At 41.4% G+C, this 26,396-nt stretch overlaps 1 protein-coding gene across 1 annotated transcript in view; it reads right to left on the reverse strand.

Annotated features, from left to right (window-relative positions):
- Nucleotides 1-236: 236 nt before the first annotated feature.
- Nucleotides 237-26,396, reverse strand: part of LOC139214614 (phospholipid phosphatase-related protein type 4-like) — a 29,596-nt gene continuing 3,436 nt past the window's right edge. The window contains exons 2-11 of the mRNA XM_070845506.1: nucleotides 18,291-18,476; nucleotides 16,359-16,488; nucleotides 15,134-15,329; nucleotides 14,193-14,250; nucleotides 11,548-11,721; nucleotides 10,459-10,594; nucleotides 8,221-8,449; nucleotides 6,310-6,916; nucleotides 5,527-5,680; nucleotides 237-1,144 (exon numbers count right to left, since the gene is read on the reverse strand). Coding sequence (XP_070701607.1) covers nucleotides 237-1,144; nucleotides 5,527-5,680; nucleotides 6,310-6,916; nucleotides 8,221-8,449; nucleotides 10,459-10,594; nucleotides 11,548-11,721; nucleotides 14,193-14,250; nucleotides 15,134-15,329; nucleotides 16,359-16,488; nucleotides 18,291-18,476 — 2,778 coding nt within the window. The remainder of the gene's footprint in view (nucleotides 1,145-5,526; nucleotides 5,681-6,309; nucleotides 6,917-8,220; nucleotides 8,450-10,458; nucleotides 10,595-11,547; nucleotides 11,722-14,192; nucleotides 14,251-15,133; nucleotides 15,330-16,358; nucleotides 16,489-18,290; nucleotides 18,477-26,396) is intronic.

Below are 26,396 nucleotides of genomic sequence, written 5' to 3' on the forward strand. Positions count from 1 at the left end.
TAGCAGGTTTTAATAAGCACATAGTACGTCTCCCAGTAGACACACCAATTATCCAATCGGTTACTAAACTGGCTGGGATGCTGGGGGGACACAACTGGCCATTTACATTGCGCATTAATTGGCCACAAAGAGAGGTTGCGGGTGGGACGAACAAGTTTGAGACCATCACCCTAGTTTGTTTGTAGGACATATTTTTATCACACAGGTGTAGCTGGGTGAACTTAACACTGAGCGTGTCATTCTTTATAGGCCAAGCCCAGAGTAGGAGGTGGAGTGTGAGTCAGGATGGGGCGAGGTAAAGTAGGGGGAGGGGTTGGGCCGGGACGACCAAACATCCCCTGCAACTGCCTTTGGGGATGATTGGGGTGGTTTGGGTGGATGGGGTTTTCTTGAAAACTTCGAAGGTTTTCCTGGAAACGATTGCTGCTTTCGTTATCAAAGCGGTTACTGTCATGGTTGTTGTGTAGGTCAGGGGTGGGCCCACGTTCAGGGACATGGACAATGTGGGAACCACTCTTCCTCCTCAAGGTGGACTCGCGGCTAGACGAGGCAACCGACTGGCAGTCTGAGCCGCCATCGCTGCTGGCGGCCGTTCCTTCCACTGGGGTGACCCTGATGGTGGTGATGGCTTGAGGGTGGGGGTGGAACGGAGGAGCAAAAGTGGAAGTGGGGGCGAACGGAATGTTGGAGTTAGTAGAGTTGGGGTTAAAATTAAAGTGAGCGTTATTAAAATTGGGATTACAGGGATTGTTGGGGTTCAAATTGGGGTACTGGAGATTGTTGGGGTTATTGGGATGTAAGGGATGTAAAGGGTGTACAACATGTGGATGGTTTGTATATATCCCTCCTCCTCCTATTCCTGCTCCACTTCCGTCTCCTCCACCTTCGCTTTCTGTCTCGGTTCCTGTCATGCTCCTTCGCCCATCCACTGATCCTCCATCCCTCAGCGAATCACAGCTGTCTGTGTGCCTGTTCAGGTCATTGAGGGTGAAAGCTGATTGTCGGAGTGAAGCTCGTTCTGGTGGTTTCCATCTCCAGGAGCCACTTCCATCAGTGCTCGGAGGTCTTACCACAGGTTTATTTGATCTGGACTCTGGGTGGGCTTCAACACGGACTATACTGCCACTTCTTTCCAAACCTCCGCCTAAAACAACAACACAAACAAGTGGCTCAATTATTATGTTCAACTACTAACAATGGCAACCCTAATCTTCAATGTTTAAATCCATAAATCTCAAAAGCACAATGCTAATACTGCTTTGACTTTGAGGTGTTTTCAACAGTTTTCAACAATGGAGCCCTGTATGTATAATTTATACTGTATGTAGTGTTTCACCAGTCATAATTTTATTGTACAGTTCTCAAACATTCCAAAAAAAGTCCATTATTATTATTATTATCATTATTATGCCACTTTTTTTACTCTTAATTCTTCCATTCTCTAGTTTATTTCCATGCATAAGATACTTGTTACAACTACTGAAATAAAGAGTAAAAACTCTAATAAGTCATATATTTACATTATATAATATTTAATACAATTGCTAAAGTGACCTGAAAATGAGACTGTGGTGGAGATCATTGGTGGCTGAGATTAAGTATCTGAAAACCACTTCTGATCAGACTTCTCTGGACAGCAGATGGTGTACCCGGGTCCCACTTGTTTCTGCTGGTTCTGAGCTGACGACACTGTTGGACATCTTCTGATGTAGAAGGGAAGTGAGCATAATGTGTTTTTCAACTGCTGTTTCCTTAGCCGACCACTGCATCTACGAAGTGTGCTGTGTGTAAGTGTACCTCGCAGAAATTATTATGTTTGGGAGGCAAAGGGAAGTCATAAGTTTGGACACACCTTCTGATTCTATCTGTTTTTTCTTTACTTTTATTATCTTCAACATTGTAGATTAATATTGAAGACATCAGAACTATGAAGGAACACGTGGAATAATGTAGTAAACAAAAAAGTGTTAAACAAACCAGAATATATTTTAGATTTTTGAGTCTTCAAAGTAACCACCTTTTGCTTTGATGACAGCTTTGTACACTTCACGAGGTACTCACGTCGAATGGTCTTGAAAAAGTTCCCAGAGAGTACTTCTTGGCTGCTTTGTTATCACTCCAACTCATCCCAAACCATCTCTGTTGGGTTTAAGTCAGGTAATTGTGGAGGACAGGTAATTTGACGCAGCACTCCATCAATCTACTTCTTGGTCTAATAGCTGTTATATAGCCTGGAGGTGTTTGGGGTCATCGTCTTGTCAAAAACAACTGGCAAAGTGCAAAGCAGATGGTCCCACTAAGCGCAAACCAGATGTTGCTGCAGATACTGTGGTAGCCATGTTTTAGCCAAATGGCAAGTGTTCCTTAGATATTGAATAAATCACCAACAGTGTCACCAGCAAACCACACCTATACCATCACACTTCGTCCACAAGCCACACAGACCAAGTTACAGATTTCCACTGGTCTAACGTCCATTCCTCGTGTTTCTTGGCTCAAGCAATTCTCATCTTTGTTTGATGGCTTTTTTCCAACATCAAAGTTCTTGGAATCTTCCAGATTGACTGACCTTCATGTCTTAAAGTAATGATGATGATTCTTGTCATAATATGGATTAGAGCAGTAGTCGAATATGGCTATTCATGAATTAACTCTTGACAAGGCACACGTTAATCGAAAACCATTCCAGGTGATGACCTCATGAAGCTGATTTAGAGAACGGCAAGAGTGTGCAAAGCCGTCATCAAAGCAAAAGGTGGCTACTTTGAAGAATCTAAAATATAAAACATATTCATAATTCCATATCTGTTCCTTTATAGTTTTGATGTCTTCAATCTCAATCTACAATGTAGAAAATAATAAAGAAAAACCTTTGAATGACAAAGTGTATCCAAATGTTTGACTGGGACTGCACATAAAAGAAATTTGCCTCCACACCGTCCTGACTCAGGGTTGGTGGTGTGTCTTCCTCAATCTCAGGTCCTCTACCAGAGGCCTGGGAGTTTAAGGGTTCTGCGCAGCATCTTAACTGTTCCTATAATTGCACTCTTCTGGACAAAGACCTCAGATGTTGTGCCTGGAATCTGCTGAAGCCACTCTCCCAGTTTGTTGTAAGTCCATCGAGAGGGGCTGCATGCAAAGGTTGTGGGATCGTTAGATACTTCAAAACCCAACATCTCAGCTAACCAAGACACAACTTTTAGTTCAGGGTTCCAACATCTGCAAACGAGGATTGCTATCACAACTAGAGATTTATGAGGTACAACAAACATACTACAGCAAGGGGGAGCCAGGACGACCGGTCAGAGGGGGGATATCATCATCATCCCCACTCTCTGAGACTGCCCCAACAACTTACACGAGACATTGCATCACCACAAAGGCGACTGACCTCAGATGGAAGATCATTAGTAAGCTGAATATCTGGCAACCCCACTTCCAGTTACCAAAACGAAGTAATAAAGTACCCTCTAAAAGTCTGATAGAAGATGTGAATGCAGCGCTACAGACTATCCCTCCTAGGACCATAACTAATAATAATACATTTTATTTATAATGCATCTTACATTTGGAAAACAAATCTCAAAGTGCTACAGATAAAAGAAAACACAAGACGTTTAAAGGTAACAACATTTAAGAACACAGCCTAAAAACTAGCATAAAGCAGAGTACAGTTTCCAGTGAAACAGTTCAATTAGGGGTAAGCCCTCTTAAAGAGATGTGTTTTTAAGTTTCTTTTAAAAGAGTCCACCGTCTGAGGCGTCCTCAGGTGGTCTGGGAGGGCATTCCACAGATGTGGAGTTGCAGACTGGAAGGCCCGGTCACCCAATGTGCAGAGTTTAGTCCTGGCAGCAGACCGGAGGTTTCTGGTGGAAGTTTGGAGTGTAAGGAGTTCCTTGAGATAGTCCGGGGCGTTAAGATGAATGCAGTGGTGAGTGAGAAGGGAGATGTTGGATTCGGTTCTGAGGTGGATGGGAAGCCAGTGAAGTGAGTGAAGGATGGGTGTGATATGGTCATATTTCTGCACCCTAGTCAGGATCCTGGCAGCGCTATTTTGGACATATTGGAGCTTTTGAAGGCTCTTGCCAGGGATCCCGATGAGGAGTGCGTTGCAGTAATCCAGCCTGGAGGAGACAAAGGCATGGACAACAAAGAGCATTACCCCCCATGGAAAAGGAACAGATTTAAAAATCAAGGCGGCACGGAGAGTCAAGTCTCAGAGCTACGGGAAGGTGTGGGGAGGAAAGAGGTGCCTAGGAAGTACATGAAACTGTTCATAACTGAGGCACTGGAGATTACCAAGCAAAGGCTCACAGCCGTGGCTACTGGGCTGAAGAGATACACAGGAGAAGCAGAAGCCAGGAGAAGAAATAGGATGTTAAAGACCAAACCATCCAAACTGTGCTCTCAGTGGGAATGTAACGGCACAAGAACAAATCTACCCAGGTCTGGGACCAAATAGTGTTGGAAGCAACCCTAACCCTGAGCAAGGCCCAGAGAGGAATTGGTAGCAGTACCAGCTACTGGTAGATAGAGCAGTTACCTGAGACTGCAAAACCAGGAAAACCAACCTGTACACCGCCTGGATTGACTACAAGAAAGCCTACAACTCAATGCCACACACATAGATACTGGAATGCTTGGAAATGTGCAACATGAACAAGACCCAATGGGAACCATGAGGAGGCTGCAAGGAAGTCAGCCACAGCCAAATACCCACACAGAGTAAGGCAAGTCCTGAAAAGTCAGCTAAATGAGAAGAACAAGGTCCAAGTCATCAACCAAATACATCAGGAAGATGGCTCCCAGAGATGAGCTGCTCAGAGAATACCTCAGGCAACAGAAACCTGATAATGCAGCAGAGGAGAATGAACCCTCCTGGAGGACACATCATGTGCCACCTACAAATAGAAGAAGTGACTGATATCAAGAAATCCTACCAGTGGCTGGAAAAGACTGGGTTAAAAGACAGCACAGAAGCACTAATCATGGCAGCACAACAACAGGCACTTAATACAGAATCAATAGAGACTGGGGTCAACCACACCAGACAGGAACCCATGGGCGAAAACAGCAGGGTGTAAGATGCAAGCAGGAGCAGTGTACATGGGACGCCATAACCAAGTGGCTGGCATAGTGTACAGGAACATCTGCACTGATCTGCACCCACAGTCAGAATGGAGGACACCTCCCAAAGTGGTTGAGAATGACCAGCATGACCTGACATCGTGCTAACTTACACACAGCTGAAGAAGGCAGTGGTGATAGACAGCTTGAGAAGCTTGAAAGACACCAAGGGCTGAAAGAGGAGCTTGAAAAGATATGAGGAGTATAAGCAACAGTGATGCCAGTGAGCAGAGCACTGGGGGCTGTGACCCGCAAACTGGGAAAGTGGCTCCAGCAGATTCCAGGTACAACATCTGAGGTCTCTGTCCAGAAGAGCGCAATCATAGGAACCCCTATGGAAATGAGACTGTGGCTGAGGACAGACACGCACATATATGTATATATATCAGCGGTACAGACCTCCTCCCACTGCTCCGGTGGTGGAGGCGGGTGGTGATGGGTCCTGGTCCGTCAGAGCTCGGTACCGAATAGATCCAGTGCAGCTGACAGTGCTGCCACCATCCTCTGACCGAGGAGAGTGAAGCAGACCCTGCTGTTTGGATAAGGCTATCACCTGGAATACAACAATGGTAGTAAAATATGAGCTATTCCAACTTTTGCTGCTGGGATGCTCATTATCATCTAATCTGCTCTTCTTGTAGGTGGAGTGCTACTGCTACAACAAGCCTTTTAATAAACATGCTATGACTGCAGCTGTGCCTGTATTGAAATCATATGATTTTAGAGTGACAACAATACATTTCTGATTTTATCACAATAACACATTGTTGAATAAGCTTTGGAGGCACATTTATTGTTCAAGGGTCTCTGTGACATATTTCAACACTTAAAGCTCTTTGTTTTCTTGTACCACTTCCTTTGGGAACAAGAGTCCTTTAGAAAAAAGAACCATTAGCCCCTCTTCCACCGCAGGAACTTTTTTCTATGAAGAACTCTCTAAATGTTTCAAAAGCTCTTCCAGTAAAGCGTATCTATTTTATTTATAATCAATTTATTTATTGTAAAGATTTTTGACCTTTTGTATTCTAACCTTTTAGTGGACAGCTGGTGGGGGGAGAAAGAGAGACATGGCATGTAACAAGGATCACTTGCTAAACTGAGTCAGTTGCAGATGCAGTTATGTGGTATATATATCCTAACTATCCCTGCTACCGAGGCAGGGAAAGAGAAAGAATGACTAACCTGCATAAGACGAGGCTGTCCTCCCGCACTGAGCGGCCTACATGGGATGGTGGTCTTCTCAGTCACTCTCAGCCACTTTTCCCTCACTGACCCGCCCCCATCCATAATGCTGTCCTCTGATTCACTCTCCTGATCCCTGCTGGTGAGGTTTTCTTCCTCTGGAATGTGAACCAGCTGGGAGGATCCAGGCCGGGATTGGATAGACACTCTGGCCCCACCAGCCAATCCGGTGCTGCCATTATGGGCCAGATGATTGTGATTGGCCATAGGGACAGAGCTTGCTGCTAATTTCATGTACTGAGCTGGGATGTGGGCCCCAGCACGCAGCTCTGATTCCTGACCAGGTAGGTGTGTCCCACTGCGGAGCTCTGCCTCCAGGCCCATGGTAGAAGGTTCAGAAGAGCAACGCAGCTCCATGTTTCTCTGAGGAGATGAGGAAGAGGATGGTCTTATTCCATCCATGACCTGCAGGGACAGCTTCCTGTTGTCATTCTTATTCTTCCATTGGCTAAGCAGCTGTTTGGATCGGGTGGAATCCATCGAGGTGTGGATGGAGGCATGACGTCGTGGAATGCGGCCCTCTTCCAATGAGGAGCCACCATGCGACCTGTAGGAAGGTCGAGAGTAACTTAATGAGCAATAAGAAAGACAACTGTGACAAAAGTACTTCTGTATATTACTGAAGAGAGCTCATGTTCTCATTTGACAACATTCTGTGGCCTTTCCTTAAACATACTGCATGTCAAAACGTGAACAATAGTGTTGTCATCACTCCTGTGTATAGACATGTGTGAAGAAATGCTGTAAAGAAAGAATGCTTTCAAATATCTAAAAATTAATTGTTTATTTTCATCAATTAACAAAATGCAAAGTGAGGGAACAGAAAAAACATCTAAATCAATCAATATTTGTTGTGACCACCCTTTGCTTTCATACAGCATACACTCTTCCAGGTACACTTACACAGTTTTTGATGGAACTCAGCAAGTAGGTTGTTCCAAACATCTTGGAGAACTAACCACAGATCTTCTGTAGAAGTCGGCTTTTTGAACCAAACTAAACATAATGTGGTTCCATCTGCTGTTTCCTTGGCCAACCACTGCGTCTTCAGTCCTAAACGATGCCCATTTCTTTGTGCTTTTTCAAAAGACCCTGAACAGCACGTCCTGAAACACCAGTCTGCTTTGAGATCTTTACCTGGGGGAGACCTTGCTGATGCAGTATAACTACCTTGTGTCTTGCTGCTGTGCTCAGTCTTCCCATGGTATATAACCTGTGACATGAATTTGTCTTCCACAACCTCACCTTGGTGGCAGTGTTTGGCTGTTCCTCCCCCAGTTTTCAGCCTCCTACAGCTTTTTCTGCTTCAGTTAATGACTGCATTTCAACCTACATATGAAATCGATGGTCATTAGCACCTATTTGATATAATTTGTTAATCATACACCTGACTATGATCCTACAAAATCCCTGACATGCTGTACCGAAGTGTACCGAAGGCAAAGGATGGTCACACCAAATATTTGATTTAGATTTTTCTTCTATTCGCTCACTTTGCATTTTGGAAATCGATAAAAATAATGAAATTCTATATTTTCTAGGCATTCTGACTTTACAACATTTCTTCACTCCTGCTTAAGACTTTTGACAGACAGGCTGAGCTAACTTGTTTTAACATACTTTGATTTGGCTGATAATGAACGAGCAAAGACGCTGAACCTAGAACAGACTGTTGAGTACTCCACAAGGCTCCCAAAACGGGTTGGATGTAGCTAACTCACTCTATCAACAACAGGTTGTTCAAATGTATCAGTAAGTTAAATTCAAGGCTTTTTAACATTCCATTTATCATGGGTAAGCAAAGTTCTCTATTCCAAATCTGTGCATAAAGAGTCCACTAAAGATATTTACCTTGGCAGTGTGCTGCTGCTGAAGGTCATCATGTTGTCATGGTTGCCCAGGGGACTTGATGGAGTTATCACCTCCACCTCAGCACTGGCTCTCTTTAGATTGGACAGAGACGGCTCTCGGTAGGAGGAACTTCGCGTCAGAATGGGCTCTGGTTGACTGGGGGACAAGGTGTGGGAAGAGGTCCGTGTGATGATGGGCTCTGGTTGGCTGGGGGCCAGGGTGTGGTGACCTGTAAGTGAACAGGTCAGATTGCTAATGTCAAGGGAAAGAAGGAGATGATCTGAAGTTACTGTAATCAGTGGAAGTCATTATCAAAAATATATCAAGTAAATTATAAAATACATAAATTAAAAATGTTAAGACTATTTGGTTTTGAAAACAACAAACTGACCACTTAAGGCTCATCTGCTTGAATTCTGAAAAGGTGGGTTTCCATCCAAGTATTTTAAAGTGTGTCTTATGAGCTTGGGGTGTGGAGTTTTGAATTGCATAGTGGGAAGTGTTGGATAAACTAGTTTTACTTGAGTCATAAGAGGGGCTAACAGGATGTCTTGGCATCTACTGTTTCATTGAGACCCGGGGGTCACTGGCTGTTTTGCCAGGTTGATCAAGCACTGGCTTGTGTCCCAGTAACAGTTATTATACATTCCATTGCTCTCTCAGATTTATTCACAGCCATAGACATCTTCATGTCACCTCAGTGGAGCTCCTGATGGCTTGTTTTAATATCCTTTGTCATTCTCAGGAGACTGAATGCTTTGCTTAGGGGCCTGCCTGTAAAGTCCTTACATCCCACTTCCACAGGACAGCACCAGGCACTTCTCCCCTGGCAATGACACTCCTCCACCAGGTCTTAATACTTGACCCCTCTACTTCTCATTGGTTTCTTCCATCTGGTCTTCCCAGAGAATAGTAAGCTCCAGGTCTGAGGGTGGTATCATTATACATCTGTGGAAAATGGTTTCTGACGGTGGACACTCATTTTCCAGTCTTGAGGGATCCAAAAGGAGAGATCTGTGGCTGAGGGTGCTCTCCTATCCTGATAATTGTGATTGGACTCTTTGCTGGGTGGAGGTCTTTGCTAGTGGTAATAGTTTGGTGAATTGCTCCCTCTACTTCCTTCAGCACCTGGTGATGGTTCCAATGATAAGTACCTTCTCCAAGGGTTTTAGGGCAGCAGCTGAGGATGCACTGTAACATCCCTCTCTATAGTTAATGGGAGTTCATATTTCATCAAAGGCCAGAGGATCTGTGGAAGGATGACATGCTGGTAAATCTGAGCCTTGAACTTGACAGGTAAACTGATTTGTTCACAGATATTATCCAGGAATCCAGACTCCACTTACAGGAGTTGTATCTTTAGCAAGTCCCAAGTTTATGGAAATTAAATACCTTGCTGAGGTACAATTTCAATTAATCAAAATAAATTTTTTTAAAGAAGAATTCATTAAAATTGCTCCCTTGAGGAATTCCACCAATCTTGAACTTTTAACCAATAATTTCCAATGAAACACACGCAGGTGGTCTGTTGTACTGACAATAAGCATGACTAAGTGAGAAAATACTTCGGCAAGCCTGCCCAGTTACAACAGCGATCCCCGATAAGTTCGCCCTCGAACCAGTGGGTAGAAGAGGCAAGTGAGCCTCTTCTACCCACTGGTCTCCACTGGCCCGCCCAGACCCCCTCAGGCACCCCTAATCCACCGAGTGAGGGTGAGCCTCAGGTCCTGCCCGACTCACATCCGTCCCCACACTAAAGGTGTCTGTTCTATGGAAAGTCTCCAAGATCTGGAAATAACCGATTTCATGACAGGAAACACCAGAAGATTCATGGAAGATTCAACTCTTCAACCCTCAGCCGACATACAGCATGATCTGAGTTTCTGAACAGAGAGGGTCTATGGTGGCCTCTTGCCCTTTTCTCATTTTGTCCTCTTGGCTTTGCCCTCTTGAAGTTGTGTTGTGTTGAGATAATTCCCTCTGACATCTGTGTATGAAGATAATGCCTCCATATATTGTCACAGTATATAAATGTTAAATCCATCACTATTTTGAGTAAAAACTGTCCTTTGTTTTTATGGTATTTCACCTTGTTCAGAGTGAGCAAAGCTGAACTACAAGATCCTACGTTGATATCATAATAATAAGGGTTATGTGTAGCATTTCTTTGGTAAATATATTCTAGTAACTGTCATACCATGGTGATATGATCTGTAATGCTGGCAGACATGGTTTTACCTTGGTGGCTGTTGCTAATCGCTGATTGGCTGACATTGGGTAGGGAGGAGAGTGGGGGCTCTCGCAAAGTGGGGGGAGGTGGTCGACTTCTGGACCGATCCTCACTGGGCTGGAAATTCCCTACTGCATACACACCCTGCATTCAAACACATACACACATAGTGAGACACAGAGGAGCATGTGGTCAAGACATGAGCATAAACAGCAACATTTTCAGGTGGCAGCAACGTCTGTTTTTGGTCACTGGAAAAAAAATCCATCATAAACTCAAAGCATATCATAATTCAAGTGGTCTGAGAGAAAACTGGACTTGTGCATCTCCCCCTTGTCTCATCAAGTTCGCTCAGTTTAGTTCATGTGTTTTCTGCTATTTCCTGTGTTGTTGTGGTGTTTTCCCTCTCCTCTCCTTTCAGGTCCCTTGACTTCCTGCTCTTGTGTGTTTCCTGTGATTGCCTGCCCCGCCCTGATAGTTTCCACCTGTGGTCCCTTCCCTCTTGCATATATTGTCTGTGTTTTCCCGTCCTGTGCCAGATCGTATATTACTAACTTGGTATCTTCCCTGCAGCTTTGTGCTTTCTCATCTCTCACTTCCATGTATCACTGGGACTTGGTGTAAATTCTGCCAATTTAACTGATTCAGTCTCATAAAACGCTAAACTATCAATTTGGTGTTATGATTAATAATTAACTTCATAACAAAAACAAAAAGTACCATATCGACAGCTAGTTGAAGCGTGTGTGTGTGTGTGTGTATACACATGTGATTAGACCAAATGGTGACCCCCCACAAAATGGCCACCAGACCCCCAGACAAAGGAAAACTAAGTGCTGTAGCTGTTCGCTTAGCTTGGTCTCTCAGTCGAGGCCTATTGTAACACTGTATGTGTGAGTGTGTAGATAAAGGTTCCAGGTTAGGAGAGGATGGTTAGTCTGTAGACTCTGTGTCTGTGTGATCAACCCAACTTTATGGCTGCACAGTAAACTACAACACACCAGTTAGACACCATATGGGTAAAGCTCTGCACCTCCGATACCTTCTTGATCACTCTTTAAACCTCTCATGAATTAAGTCTTTCCGGGTTGAATTACCAGATAAACAGCAATGGCAGCTCCCAGTAACCATCCACAGTAGACGTCGACAGGATGGTTTCTGAACTGGATGATCCTGGTTAACCCAGCCAGGATGGCCAGCATGACGAAAGAGAAAACCAGGAGAGGCTTCAGCAGCTTGGCTGAGTCTGTCAGCACCGTGTTGAAGTACATCTGAAACACACAATTTCACATGAGCCAATCAGTGTCTCTTAATGTTGATATAAAACAGTGATAGCAAACACCATACTAAATTCACACCTGAAATTAATTTATCATTTATTTTGATAGATGAATTAACTAAAATGGCAGTAAAAATACATACTCAATGTTTTTCTGCTCATATTCATAAAATAAATCATTTGTCTTGACTTTACACACCAAAAACACATTATTACAACTAGTTGAACATGAAACTGCAGCAATATTATGTGCTGTTATCAACTTTCTATCTTCTTGTACACATGAAATAAAAATTGGTGAGAATAACACTCAGTTTTAATGAGTGAACTTTTGATGGTGTCAACACTAATGCTTGTAAGAAATAGGTGAGAACACCCAAATACAATGGGTTTGTTTTGATGATTCACCTAAGTGGGAGTGGGAGTAGTTGTATTGACGAGACAGCGGTTTGTACACTTTACTGAATAGAATTTAGGTTCAAACCACAAATCTGTTTTGTTTTTGTTAAACTGTGTACAAATAAAATATTAAGTATATAAAGACGGAAGTCTGGAATTTGTTTCTACCAAAACAATGTTACTATTAATGTCAATATTACGGTTACTATTACTTTTACTATTAGTTACTATTATTGTTACTGTTTTACTTGAGTAAAAGTAAATTTCTTCTGATTTTACCAGTCTACTACAAGTATCTCAACTTCTCCGGTAAAGAAAGTGTGTACTTTTACCACCTCTGACACTAACATCATGAAATACATTTGTTGAGAGGCAGCTAGTTAAAGTTACTTGTGTTTTCTTTGCCTTTTCAGTGGACATGGAAAACACAGTAAAATCAGTTCATAGAAACAGATCTGACAATTCAGCACTTCTGGACATTCAGTGGAATCAATTGTTGAAGACAAGCAAGGAAAGGAGAAAGGACATATTCCTTTGTTTCTCTCTGGCACATGTAGGTCAAATAATCCTTTCACATGCTGAAATCTAACGTGTTTAGCTAGCTACAAGCATTTTGTTAGCATTTCAATGCTCGGTTACAAAATGTGGTGCCAATTGTTTTCCCCTCTGGGTGTTTTTCAGTATGATGCATTGCTTTCTTTCTCTGTAATCACAGCTCGTTTCATAATGAGAAACTGTTGGCTTCACTATTTTTCACATGTTCAGTCATGTGGATTAACTGAGTTATCTGCAGTCAAAATACATCATCACTTATTTCACCATAATTGGATGAATAGGGACCCATTTGGCTGCTGACTTTAGTGCAGTCCATTCATTTAAAAAAATATTGAGATTGTGGTGTGCATGGTTTAAAGTAAAGGTTTCAGCGCCTTGAGCAGACACGGCAGAAGCATTAGTTGACTGTACACAAAAGAACTTTGGTTTGTCACATCATTGTATTTGTATCGAAAAACCAATATGGATCACTTCTGCAATACGTCATCCAAAGTAGGCTTTCATCACCACCTTGTGGAGGAAAACAACCCCTTGTCTCCCATAGGTAACAGCGTCAATGCCCAAACAAGCCAATTTAAAGTGATTACAATATGCCAAAGAGATTCTGTAGACTTGGTTGTGCACCAGGATTAAAGTCCACATCACTGATCTTTTGATTTGTTCCCCTGCCATGTCCTGAAAAAGATCCTGATAGAAGGGTTATATGGCTCCAAGCTACATGTTAACACTATATGCTCGTGTATTACCCACTGCTGTGTGTGGCAAGTCACCAGCTTAGCTCATTTTAGGGGCGCAAAACCAAACCAATTTTACTATTGCAAATGTAATGTTCCCAGCTGTAGACCAATGATACTAGCACAGGTGTTTTCAGCTTCAGCACATACAGAAGCAGGACAGCGCTCATCCTCTTTGCAGAATCAAGGCAGCTAATAAAATGCATGAAAATTCATAGCCTGTTAAAGAATAGCTTGTAATTGGACTTGTGTTCTTTATAAGCTCTTTTCTGTGTGTCTTGCGCTCGATGTCACACAGAGTGGAAGTATGTTTGCCTGACATGTTGCCTTCAGGTCATTTATAAAGTAGTTTCATTTAGATGGATTTCTAATAGCGTCGTATTGTATCACTATTATGCATTAAAGTCTACCGAGTGTCTTTTTTTTAATGAAGTTATGACACATCATGTTGTTTGTGTGTAATAAAAATAAACTGTCAGTAAGGAAGCTGGAAATTTAAGGTTTAAGATTATATATACCTTGGTAATATGACAGAATTCAACGCTTAAAAAGCACAAATTTTAATGTGTGCCTAACATTTCTGTTAAGGTGACATGTGACAGTTATTTCATGTCAGATGTACTCATAACCTCCATGTCACACGCAGCCCGCCCGTTTCATTTATTTATATATTTAAACATGTGTAAATACAACTAAAACTGAAAACTACTGCCAACAACTCTAGTTTCAGTGTCAATACTTCAGTGATATATGAGTGCATACATAAACCACTTACTGAGATGTAGACAGCAGCAAAGGCGGCCAGAGTTGCATGCTGGGAAGGGAAAGATTTCCTATGAAGAAAAAAGACAGAGTGTTCTTTCTACTAATTATCATGTTCGGACAGCTAAGGACAAAGTGGAATATTCATTCAATTCATATCAATATTCAGGGAAGTGACTTCCAAAGAAACTTGAATGTGTATGTGTGTGTGTGTATTTGGTGGTAACTCTGCCCCAGCAGGTGTTTAATAAGTTTATGCAGTGTATGAAGGCCACAGGGAGGCCAACATTTGGTAAGTAATTGCACCTTAAATGTACCTCAATATTCAGCATTGCTAGAAGTTCATAAAAATGCCATCACTAAAAAGATAGCAAGATTTATATGTAAGGATAAATGGTCCATTGGTATTGTTTCAGAAGAGAGGTTTGGGGATCTTATAATGTCTTAAAAGTCTGAAAAACATCCAACAGCAGTCTGAGTCTGGCCAGTGCTATGTGTTGTAGAGACGGTGGTGCAACATGTGTTGAACAAATAACATACATCATTATTATTCATTATTATTCTGATGCGTTAAAAAGGTTTAACATTCGATTGCTAGAAGAAAGTGATCTTGTAACATGTAAAGTGTAATGTAAAGTTAATAATGGGGCATGGGGCTGTGGGGGTGTGCCATGGCCATGATGCAGCACATGATGCACAGTGTCCTACTATGTACCTTGTATTTTCAGTGTTTCAGTACTTGGCCTGAGAGCAAATTGGTAACCATAACAACAGCAGAGAACTAGTCTAGGACTGAAAGCTACAAGATGATTATAGGATGTGCATGTGTTAGTGTGTATCTGTGTGTAAGTGTGCTGGAACTAAGCATTACAAATGACTCTGGAAACACATACAAACACCCACACACATCCTTTGACACACTCACTAGTCACTCCCACACTCTCCCACACTTACCTCCCAGCATTGATGAGCCCGATGTCTTGTCCGGAACAGATATCATCCAGAATAAAAGCTTCTTCACAGGTGGACATGTTAATGTGGGTTAAGTTGGGTTTACACACATCCAACCAGTAGGGCGTGTGTTGACCAGTGGACAGCTGGAGAATATCAGTTATCAGTGCTGTCACACACAGGCCAAAGATATGGACACCTGTGAAAAACAACATGTTTTACAACAGCAAACACCAGATCAGTGGAATATCATGAATACGTAACTTTGCACTGTAAAATTCATATTCTATTGCGTATTAATTCCATATCCACCAATATTATGACAGTTGTTTCAAAGTTATGTAAATGTTCCTGTGTTTTTTTAATGAGTGAAAACATGCATAGAATCTAGGGGCGCAACAATCTGACTTTTTCAGTCCCAATACCGATTCCAATACGTGGGTTTTGTGTATTGGCTGATACCAAGTACCAATTCGACACCAGTGTTTAAATAATTAGCTGTATGCCTCACTGTATGGAAGAGACTGGGATAATTCTTTTATAGATTAAATTTGCTCACTTTTTAATCTATTATAATAATGTAATAAATAATAAATTTTAGTAATTAATTATCAAAATAATAAGAAATTGCTGGCTGTTGTTTGTCTGTTCAAGTGTCATCAGCATCAGGAGCTGTTCTCCCTGTTTCTACCACGAAGGTATGCTCCTGAAGTAGGAGGGCTGTGTTAGCTGCCATGTGTTTGGGAGCTGTAAGGTTCCCTGATGGCTTTGGTGGCCGAGGAGGGAATTTACCAGTGTCTATATTTAAAAGTGTTAGTTGACATAAAGCCAATCTATCTAACTTGTAAGTATCTACAGAGGGACTGTCACTAGACAAGGTTTCTGTTTGATCAAGCTGTTAAATGTTCTCATATGCACTCATGTCAGATGCACTCATAACCTTCATGTCACTGTTGTGTACCATAGCCTGTATTATCTATTCATTTATTTATATATTTAACCATGTGTAAATACAACTAAAACTGAAAACTACTGCCAACAACTCTAGTTTCAGTGTCAATATTTCGGTGATATTGTCAGCTACAAGTCTTATTCAGGATCAGCATTATTATCGCCGATCCCCAATTCAGCTATTTGAGTCAGTATTGGCCCGATATCCAATACCAGCATTGGTATCGGTGCATTCCTAATGTAATCACTTGTGGGTTTAATGCATATGTTCTCCCACCTATGAAGCGTACAGCCCTGCGGATGTAGGAGTTGAAATTACAGCCTGCAGCGTTGATGTTCGCCTCAGTCTGTGAGGTTGATGACCTCCTGGATAGATAGCAATACAGAATGGCCTCTCCGATCAGAATCTACACACAGACAAAGATAAAGAAAAGACTGTTGGCAATGCAGATCAGCTTAAAACATTAAATACTGAATTAGTACAGAGTTTATGTTAGAGGTTTGTTCATTCATTTTAGGGCTGCTCTCTAATTAGTCAACCAAATGCCAGTCTATAAGAAGAGCCTCAGTTGACTAAGTTTTCATTTTCACATTTCTCGAGAGTCCGGATGAGGAACACTTGCCTATTAATCAACCCTAGACCTGAATCTTATTACAACTCATTTGAAACCTTTTGTTCTTAGTCTTTGACACCCAAGCTGAAAAACTTCCTCCTGACCAATACTCTGAATTGTTAAGTTTTTATCCAATGTAGTCTCTTAGTAGAGATAAATTAATCATATTGGGTGACTTGAATGTTCATATGGGTGTTGATAATGGTGGCCTTAGAACTGAGTTCATCTCTTTATTGGACTCAATTGGCTTCTGTCAGAGTGTAAATAAATCCACTCAATGTTGGACCATTACATAATAACATTTGAATTCCTTCTCCTTGACTACAAGCTATTAGACAAACATGTCTTCTCTAGATGGCTGATATCTGATAGTATTGTACTGAATACAAGGGAGTCATTCCGTCAGCATTTAATTCAATGTCAACAGAGAACCCTTATGCTAACTAAGCTAACTAACTTTTCAAACTGATACTATGTTGATAGTGCTGCAGGCTCACTGCAAATGACTCTCGACCCCTCTGTCCCTTTAAAAAGGTTAATAACAAAACACAAGAAATTAGTTAATTAGTTACAGAGTTTGGTCTTAACCTGCTCTATATGAAAAGTGTCTTGAGATAATGTTTGTTATTAATTGGCTTTCTTTAATCTCTTTGTTAATAAAGATTGATTGACTGATTGAGAATCATAATTGCTTTTCCCTGTGCCATTAACAAATGCAAACAAAGTGCAAATTCATATTTCAAAGGCTCTTTATTACTGCTGTGTATTTTTCTGTGCAATGACTAGTCGATTAATGTTTTGAACTAACGACTACTAATTGACCATGAAACCCTTTGACTGTGAGCAGTCCTGGTTTAGTTTTCACACAATGAATAAACTGTAAAAATGTAACCAAAAAATTGAGAGGTTTCAGTCGCAGATAAAGAAAACCACAATATTTGGATGAGAGCTCTGGAAAAATTTAGTAGTAAGATTTTTTTTAAACAACCTCCTGCTTCCCAAGGTTAAGATAACTTGGCCATGCAGGCGGACACATCTGCCAAAATTACCTTACTGCAGATACTGTATACCAGATATACATGAATGTACACTGATAAGTTCTGCTTTCAACTGTACAGTGTTCTGTGCAGTACAAACTGTATCTCTGTCACATTTCTCTCAAAAATACAATTAAGAGATCTTTTTGAGACTGTGAATATCCTTGTTGCATGGAAACAGCTTAGTGCTTTGACTTGAACTTGTCTTAGTATGGTCAGACTACCACAGCATCATAGTATATACAAGGTGTAGGAGACCATCTCTAGCTTTCCCATTGAAACATCACTTATTTGTCTATTTTAATGTTAACAATCAGCTACCTGCACTTACTATTTTTATTAGCAAGTCAGATGAGGAATATTCAGTCACCTGGTTTATTTATGGTTTATTCATGGTCACAGTGTAACAGTAGTTCATAGAAACAGCTTAAACACCTTTACCTTAGCATGAGTCACTACACGTGTATAATCACAGTCCATTAGACCAATCAGTGAAGCTACATGTAGATATTACTGTAAGGTCAAGAGTGGAGACAGAAGAGGTGGAGCTTTACTTACAGTGGCAGTGGGAGCAGCGAAAGCCAAGCTGAAGAGCAAAGGCAGAGGGCAAACTTCCTGTCTGGGCAGGATGTAGGGCAGGGATAGACTGCGGTCATTACAACTGTACCCAGAATGCACCGGCTGGAAAATATCCGTCAGCTCCAGGAAATAAAGACTGACAACAGAGGAGGCTAGGATAGGAAGCTGCAGTAAGGAAGCAACAACATAAAAGAATTAAGAAAATTGTTTGAAAAATGGTTGGGTATTGTTTCCTAATTTATCAATACCAGTTTCACTACCGATACCAAGACATGACTTTTTGTAGTACCTTATTATTAGAAATGTAAACACGCTTTCTCAAAAATGTAGGTTTTTTTCCATTTGACAACATCTTCAAAATGTATCTAAAGTGATGTTACCTACAACAAGTAGCTAAGCAAAAACTTCTAAAATTCTAAGTCTAAAATTACAGTTCAAAATGAAATATTTCAATTTCATCAAGTGTCAAAAGAACAAAGAACAAGTAAAAACAGTACAAATCTGATCTAATATTCCATGGCAGCTTGACAGTCTTCAATACTTCATGTTATGGACATGTTTTGGACAAGACTCAAAGAGTATTGAGGCCCTACCCAGACTGATGACACTGGCAAAAGCCAGAAATACTTTTTGAATTGGAAAAGTGTGCAACAAAAATAGTAAATACTGAGGTATCTCAGCTAACAAAGCATTAGTTAGAAAGCTTCTTTATTTGACTGTTACCCCATCTGATGGGGAAACAGACTTTGACAAGACACCTGTTAACACCAGTTCACTTCCAGTCTAAGTGGCAACTAAGATAATAGAAAATGTGATTTCATGTTGTATCATACGTTACAAATAGACAGACTGAATCAGTTCAATCTTTTTCCTCGTTTATTGAGGTGGTGCCCCAATTGAGGTTTACTTTACCCTAATCAGTCCCACTAATCAATATACTTATTAATTATCTTTAACAATTTCTAATTATTTCCAATAGCCAAATTGCCCCAGGAATGGTGTAAACCCCAACATTTATTGGTGCCCCAGAGTACTGAGCACGAACACATTCCAACAGATCCATATCCTCATCTCTTGTCCACCTATGCTTTGTAGGTAGCCCATTTCTCATGTTGCCTTGGTCCCACAACACCTAATGCGGACCTTGTTGACCAGGGAGTCGTTCGAGCCGGTATGACTCTTGTATTTGTGGTTTCACTCATCCTTTAGGTAGGCTCATAGCGCCAAGGACCTTACCTAAGGGTCCACACTAGATATAGGTGTATATAGTATTGTAAACAGTAATTATCAACCTGAGTTAACTCTATGGCCAAACACACAAAAAGACACCTTAAGGAATAACCAGCGATATATAGTGGCTTGCTCACTTTTGGGTTTTTTTCCATCTTTTTATACTGGTATGGACTAATGGGTTATGTTACATTTTCATCACTTTTTACTTTATGTAGTGTTTGTGTTGTGAAATGCCCTCAGCAGATACTTGAAGTTTAGAAGATACTGAAATTTAGAAACTTGACATGAAAACATCAGCTTGCTGTGGGTGTCCACGGTTTGCCAAGCAAATGCACTAGTACTCATTTAGATTTGAAGCCGGGAACACCAACAAATGTCAAATATGTCACCTTTGTTATTAGGTAGCTGGTTAAAGTAATCAATCTCTGAAAGATAATTGAGAAAACATTAAAAATGCCGCAGTCAGCCATGTTTTTTTGTTTATTTCACGAGTTGTGCACCTGGAACATCTGGAGGTGGAAAATGGGAGATTTCACCTTTCAGTGAAGCAAAAAGACATACTGTATCCTGCTTTTAAACTTTTCAATTTAAAAATATTTAAATATTCATATATTCTAATTTTCATTGGGGTTCAATGGGAATTTTTAACTTGGTAACTTTGTATGTAGTTGATAGGATATGTCTGAAGGGGATCTTTAAGTTACTGCAAACTGAACATTTCCTACGTCTACTTCTTCACACTGAAGTGGCAAATGGCAACCAACAGCATGGCTTGTCACCACAAATCATGAGGCAGGCAAGCTAAAGCTGTCCAAACAGGCAAACAAACCCAATAAGGGGAAGGCTCAAAATCATACGATAAGGGCCGAAACAGGCAGAGAACAGGTTTCAGATAAACAGAATAAAGAGGCTAGAAAATGAGGGTATGAAGCACATAGTAACATCAGACAGTCTGGCAGAAAACAAGAGAAGCAACGTAGTGGTGAGTGGCTGATGAGGGAATGAGACACAGGTTAGGAAGTGGGCAGGGAAGGCTAGGCAACTGAAGGACATATAGGGAAAGAGGGAGCGTGTGCAAATGTTTGGGGAAGCCAGGTAAAAGGGAGAAAGTCCAAGGGCATCTGGACAGATCAAGAATGGCAAGTCTGGGAGGAGGAGCAAAGGATAAGTGAGCAGGGGCTGGAGAGAGGGGCAGAGAGTAATGCACAGTGCTGGGATTCAGAGTGAGGCTAAAGGACTGAGGCAGACTTTGTGACAACTAATGAGTCAATACAAAACGAGGTCAACACGTCACCAAGATAACGTCATTTACTGTAACATGCTGTTGTGTGGAGAACTACTCGTGCCGTGCACACAGCATGATATCAGGCATTTTGCTATTCAGCTCTTTCTGTCTGGTTTGGATTGTCTGGGTGAAATATTACATATGCATGTTCATGTTTCATCAAAAAACACACTGTTGCCATTTCACATGAATCAATAAATACAGTGGTTGTTTGCTGGATCATTAACTGCTGGCATGTCTGCTTGATTATTAGCAAACTCTGCATTACGACAGTCCTGAATATTATGCTATGATCACTTTATTGGTCTGTACTAGTAAGATGTAACATATGATGAAATATTATAAATTAAATTGTGTATTTTACTTATAAACGTAAATATATATATATATACACTATTAAATCATAAATAAATCATCAACTAAAGAACAGGGCTAATTAAGGTACGGTTATGGAGCTGGAGGAAAACCAATGAACCAACCCAATTCTTTTTTGGTTTTATCAACTGTATTAAAACAGAAAGCGCTTGATGTAAATCAAGGAAAACAGCAAAAATAATAAATTGAACGAGAAAATGTACAAAACATAAAACCTTGCAAGGAATTAAATTACACAATCAATAAGTAAGTAAAAATAAATAAGTTCCAACAGCAAAAAACAATAATGTCCCTTTAAAGTCCTTCTCAATCTCAAGGAGAGGAAAACTTGAAGAAGGGGGAAAAAGAAGTTCTTTGGCACAGTATGCTACCATCACAGCAGTCCTAATACCACCAGGTTTGAGCCAGCACCCAAGCAGGCTTGAGGCCTACTCCAGACCAGGCTGGAGGCCCACACCAAACACCAGGCTTGAAGCTTACTCCAGACCAGGCTGGAGGCCTACACCAAACACCAGGCTTGAAGCTTACTCCAGACCAGGCTGGAGGCCTACACCAAACACCAGGCTTGAAGCTTACTCCAGACCAGGCTTGAGGCCTACACCAAACACCAGGCTTGAAGCTTACTCCAGACCAGGCTGGAGGCCTACACCAAACACCAGGCTTGAAGCCTACTCCAGACCAGGGAGGTTTGTTCAGTGGTTCTTCTCTAGCTCGCCATCATGTCCACCAGGTCCACCAAAAAAGCCTGACCTGTTTAGGTGAACAGGTAAAGACATTAAACTTTGGTTTAATGTGAAATGAATCTGCAGGGTTTGGTTGGTGTATGAGATGACAGGGTTCACTCACCACTTCGGTTGGTATTTGCACATGGATTCCAGTTCAAGGTGCAATTCTTTGCTGAGGATGCTAGTGTGTGTTCTTCCAGGGCTTTCATGTCTGAGTGCATGCATGCTTGGATTCACCTGCTGCACAGGTGTAGGGCGGGGCCAAAGGGGCGCCTCCATTGGCCCATGAATTCAGACTGACAGCCCAACTATCCAATCAAACACAACTAGGCCTCCTTTACAGAGTAGCCTAATTGGTCTGGGTTACAAAGATGACAAGTTGCAAAATGAAGGATGAATGCCTAAACACGGCTGTTTCGGGAGGCTGCATCATGCTTTACTTCCCTGCTGTTCAAATTATCAACTGCTATGATCTGCTTTTCCCCCTGAAGTGCCCACATTTGTTACAGTCAACTTTACTGTGATCTCTAGAAAAACACATTTACCAATTCTTACCTTTTAAAAGCATAGCAACATCAAATAATTAAACAAAATCACAAATTAATGATGTTATGTGTCATAACAAGACCGGAGTCTATAGCTATGCTCAGCCCTATGACACTGTGCTCAGGCACAGTGGTGCTTTGAACTAAATGATAATGTCAGCACGGCAACAAGCTTACAGTGACCACGCTAGCATGCTGACATTTAGCCATTTTAACGTCTTACTTTAGCGAGTAAGCACGATAACATTTGCAAATTAGCACTAAACACAAACTAGCTAGCTGGACCACAGTGAAGGACCCTGCATGTCTGTCACCATTTTTAAACCCAATCTAAACTTTTAATCTAAGTTTCTGAGTTCTTACCACAGCGACCCACGTTCGAATCAGGCCCTGGCCCTCTGCTTCATGTCATCCCCTCTCTCTCCCCTGCCTTTCCTGTCTGCTTTAACCATCGAATGAAATAAAACAGAAAATGTCTATAAAATAATTGTAATCTCACTGTAAAACATTATTTTGCCATTTCGGTGGGCTATTTACTCCCAGTAAGAAATGAAACCAATCATTCAAGTGTATGAGGGTTTACAACACAGAGTGGGTGTCAGTCAATAGTACTAACTTCAATAGTACTTACAGCAGCCTGCTACCTGCCCTACTGAGCTGCTCACCCACCTGCAACAATTTTAGTACTCTGCCTGTAATTTCTTTAAAAAAAAAAATTACAGTTGTACTCAAAATCATTCCTCCCAGTTTCAGCTGTGAACAATCTAAATAGCGCAAAAGCACAACACTTTTAATGACTTAAAATTATTCAACCCCCTGAATAGAATCGATCATAAGAACACTCATTTCCAAATCAGGTGTTGTCTCAAGCACACCTGATGCAGCTAATCAAGGGCCTCATTAGTTGCATCAGGCGTGTTTGAGACAGAACGCATCAAATGCCCAGACTGGCTAGAGGTTTGTTCACAGTGACATTTGGTTGAATGATAGAAATATGAATATGGGTAAGTGAAGGGAATTGTCCATCGTTGCCTTGCACAAACAAGGAAAATGATTCAAAAAGATTGTAAAGCACTGAATGTTCCTAGAGATACTGTTGGATATATAGGAGCTAAAGGAACACTGGCTACACAAAAAGACCTGCAGCAGGACTTGGTGGCAACAGGCACTCAGGTTTCAGATTCTACATTAAGGCGTATACTAAACGCTGAAGGCCTGCATGCCTGACCCACAAGCACAGGACAAAAGTAGGACTTTTCAGGTCCATGGATCAGCGGTATGTCTGGAGGAGAAAGAATGAGGCAGACCCTGAAAAGAACACTCTGCCTACAGTGAAGCATGGCGGTGGCTCAGTGATGCTCTGGGGCTGCTTTGCTTCTTCTGTTACTGGAAGCCTGCAGCGTTTGGAAGGCAACATGGATTCAATCAAGTGTCAGGAAATTCTTAGAGAAAGCATCATGCTGCCTGTGAGGAAGCTGAAGCTTGGACGCCATTGAACCTCCCAGCAGGACAATGATCCCAAACATACCTCAAAGTCCACCAAGGCTTGGCTCCAGAAAAAGCCCTGGAAGATACTAGAGTGGCCGTCACAGTCACCTGACCTGAATCCCATAGAAAATCTCTAATGGGATTTCAAGAAGGCGGATGCAGCATTCAAATCCAATATCAGTGAGCTCGAAACTAGTGACCATGAAGAATGGACAAACATTCCTCAGGAACGCTGTCAGAACCTGGTCTGGCTATGTATCACACTTCCAGCAGGTCACATCAGCAGTCAAGAGGGGGGTGAATAATTTTGAGACTGCAGAAGTCATTAAAAGTGGCATATTGTGGTGACTTTGGAGAGACCACCTGTAATATTAGTTGTGTTGAGCTATTTCAATTGTTCCTGTTTGAGTTGGCCAACTTCAATGGTCAATGGTAACCATGGTAGTTTGGGCACTCTTTAGTTTGTGGATAGGAAATATTAACATTTATCAGCAATGCAAAAGGTAATATGTTGTTCAGGTTTGAAGTGAGGTAGAAGAAGTTGTCCATGTATCAGCTACATTCTGTCTGAACATTATTTCATTTCAGATCATTAAGTTTTCAATTCACCACAATCTTGGTGAGATCCAGCAGCACTCCTGACTAAAAATGCATGGCATTAGAAATGCTGGTCATGACGGACAGGTTACCATAAAGTGGCTAGCTTGGCCACAATACAAACAGAACTTGGAATTAATGTGGCAAACCCTAATTGAGATCAGCCTAGCCAGGGTTACTCAGGGGTGGACGATGAGGCATGGCAAGCGGGAACGAGGAAAAACCGGGTTAGCTAGCCAACAACACTGTTTCCACTGTTGGAGTAATTCTGCCGTGAGCTCAATACTGTGTGATCTAGCATTTCTTGCAATATTTAATAGCAATATTTTGAGAAAATGTACTTCAATTTTAACAAAAGGTTGTTTAGTGCTACTATGGTATGGTTATGTTAAACCATTTCTTCATTGAATTTACAGGAAAATTACTGTATCGTGATAAGACTTGTCCTTATCACCCAGTCCTACTTCCTTCCTCATCGTTGGTAAAAATAAGTGAAAAAGGTTCCCATTTAGTTTAGAATACGGACAGAAAACCTCAGTATCATGCTTCAGAAGCAGAAGCTACCCTGGACAGGGAGGTGCACTGTATTTCAAGAGCTTCTGTTCATTTCATGCCAAACAGATGTGTGCACCAACAAGCCAACAAAGAGCATTGATTATTACAGCAGACGTCCCTGGCTTTATTAAAGTCATTGATGAGATTCATGGCCTTTTGAGTCTCACTGAACGACCATGTTTATGCAGGCTTGAGAACAGGTATGAGAAATTTTACAGGATTTCCTCTTAATATTAACCCTTCAGAGTCTGGGGTAAAACAGGGTTCTTTACTACTTTTCATTTTACCTTTGTGTTTCCCATTCAAACTGCTTCGCTTGCCTTTCTTTGTGTCTTTCTTTTCAGCACAACCTCACCTATGTGATTCTACAAGTATTTATTTATTTTGACATAATATATGGACACACTGTATGTAAAAGTGCAAAAGAAACACAAAATCCGAGCAGGAACTAGTTGGATCTTTGGAGGAGCGGGGGTCTGCGCGGACACCTCCTCTCGTTCGTCTTCACGCGCAGCATCCACTTCATCCTCTGAAAGGAGTCTTCCTCAGAATCAGAACGTTCTTCCCCAGATTCAGCATCTTCTAACTCGTAGAAGAGCTGTAGTGCGCGACTTCGGCTCTTCATAAATTTAGTCTTAATAGGCTGATCGACAAAATTCAAACACTTGTAAAAAGTTTGAAGTGTCCGCTTTCCAACAGTCTTTGAATTGAGCTCCTGCGTGCTTGTGTCACAGCTTTACGTTTTCAAACGTGCGACATGTGACTTTGACGCCGTGTGGCGGTCCTAGACTCCGAAGGGTTAAATAAATGGGGTGGTAATAGTGTTGCATTCAAACAGATAAAACCATTAAGTGTCAGCACATGTGCACTGCACAAAGACTTAAAAGACTAAATAGGAGATATTTTAAGGTAAAAGCCTAAAAGTTTTCAAACATTTTGTAAATACCATGAGGTTGCTTTAGGAATGAATTCTGAAGTGTAGAGGGTATGAAAAAAGTTCTAGAGGTGTTCAATACAGTCACTGAGTCTTTAACACAGAATCCTAAAGCTGAGTTAAGAGTCCTGAATCATCACTGTCACTGTGACTTAAAGTGTCGTCGTATACAGTATGCATACTAAGCCTGCTATATTGGCAAATTATCACAGATATATCAGCATAAGTGACGGCCAAAAAGTAACATGAAAACTGGAACAGAAATACCACTGACAAGGTGGTCTTTAACAGAAATGCTTATGACTGAAATACCAATATTGGCCCATTTATCAATATCGGTAAATCCAG

This window comes from Pempheris klunzingeri, chromosome 15 (assembly GCF_042242105.1).
Source record: "Pempheris klunzingeri isolate RE-2024b chromosome 15, fPemKlu1.hap1, whole genome shotgun sequence".
In the NCBI taxonomy this organism is placed as follows: Eukaryota; Metazoa; Chordata; class Actinopteri; order Acropomatiformes; family Pempheridae; genus Pempheris; species Pempheris klunzingeri.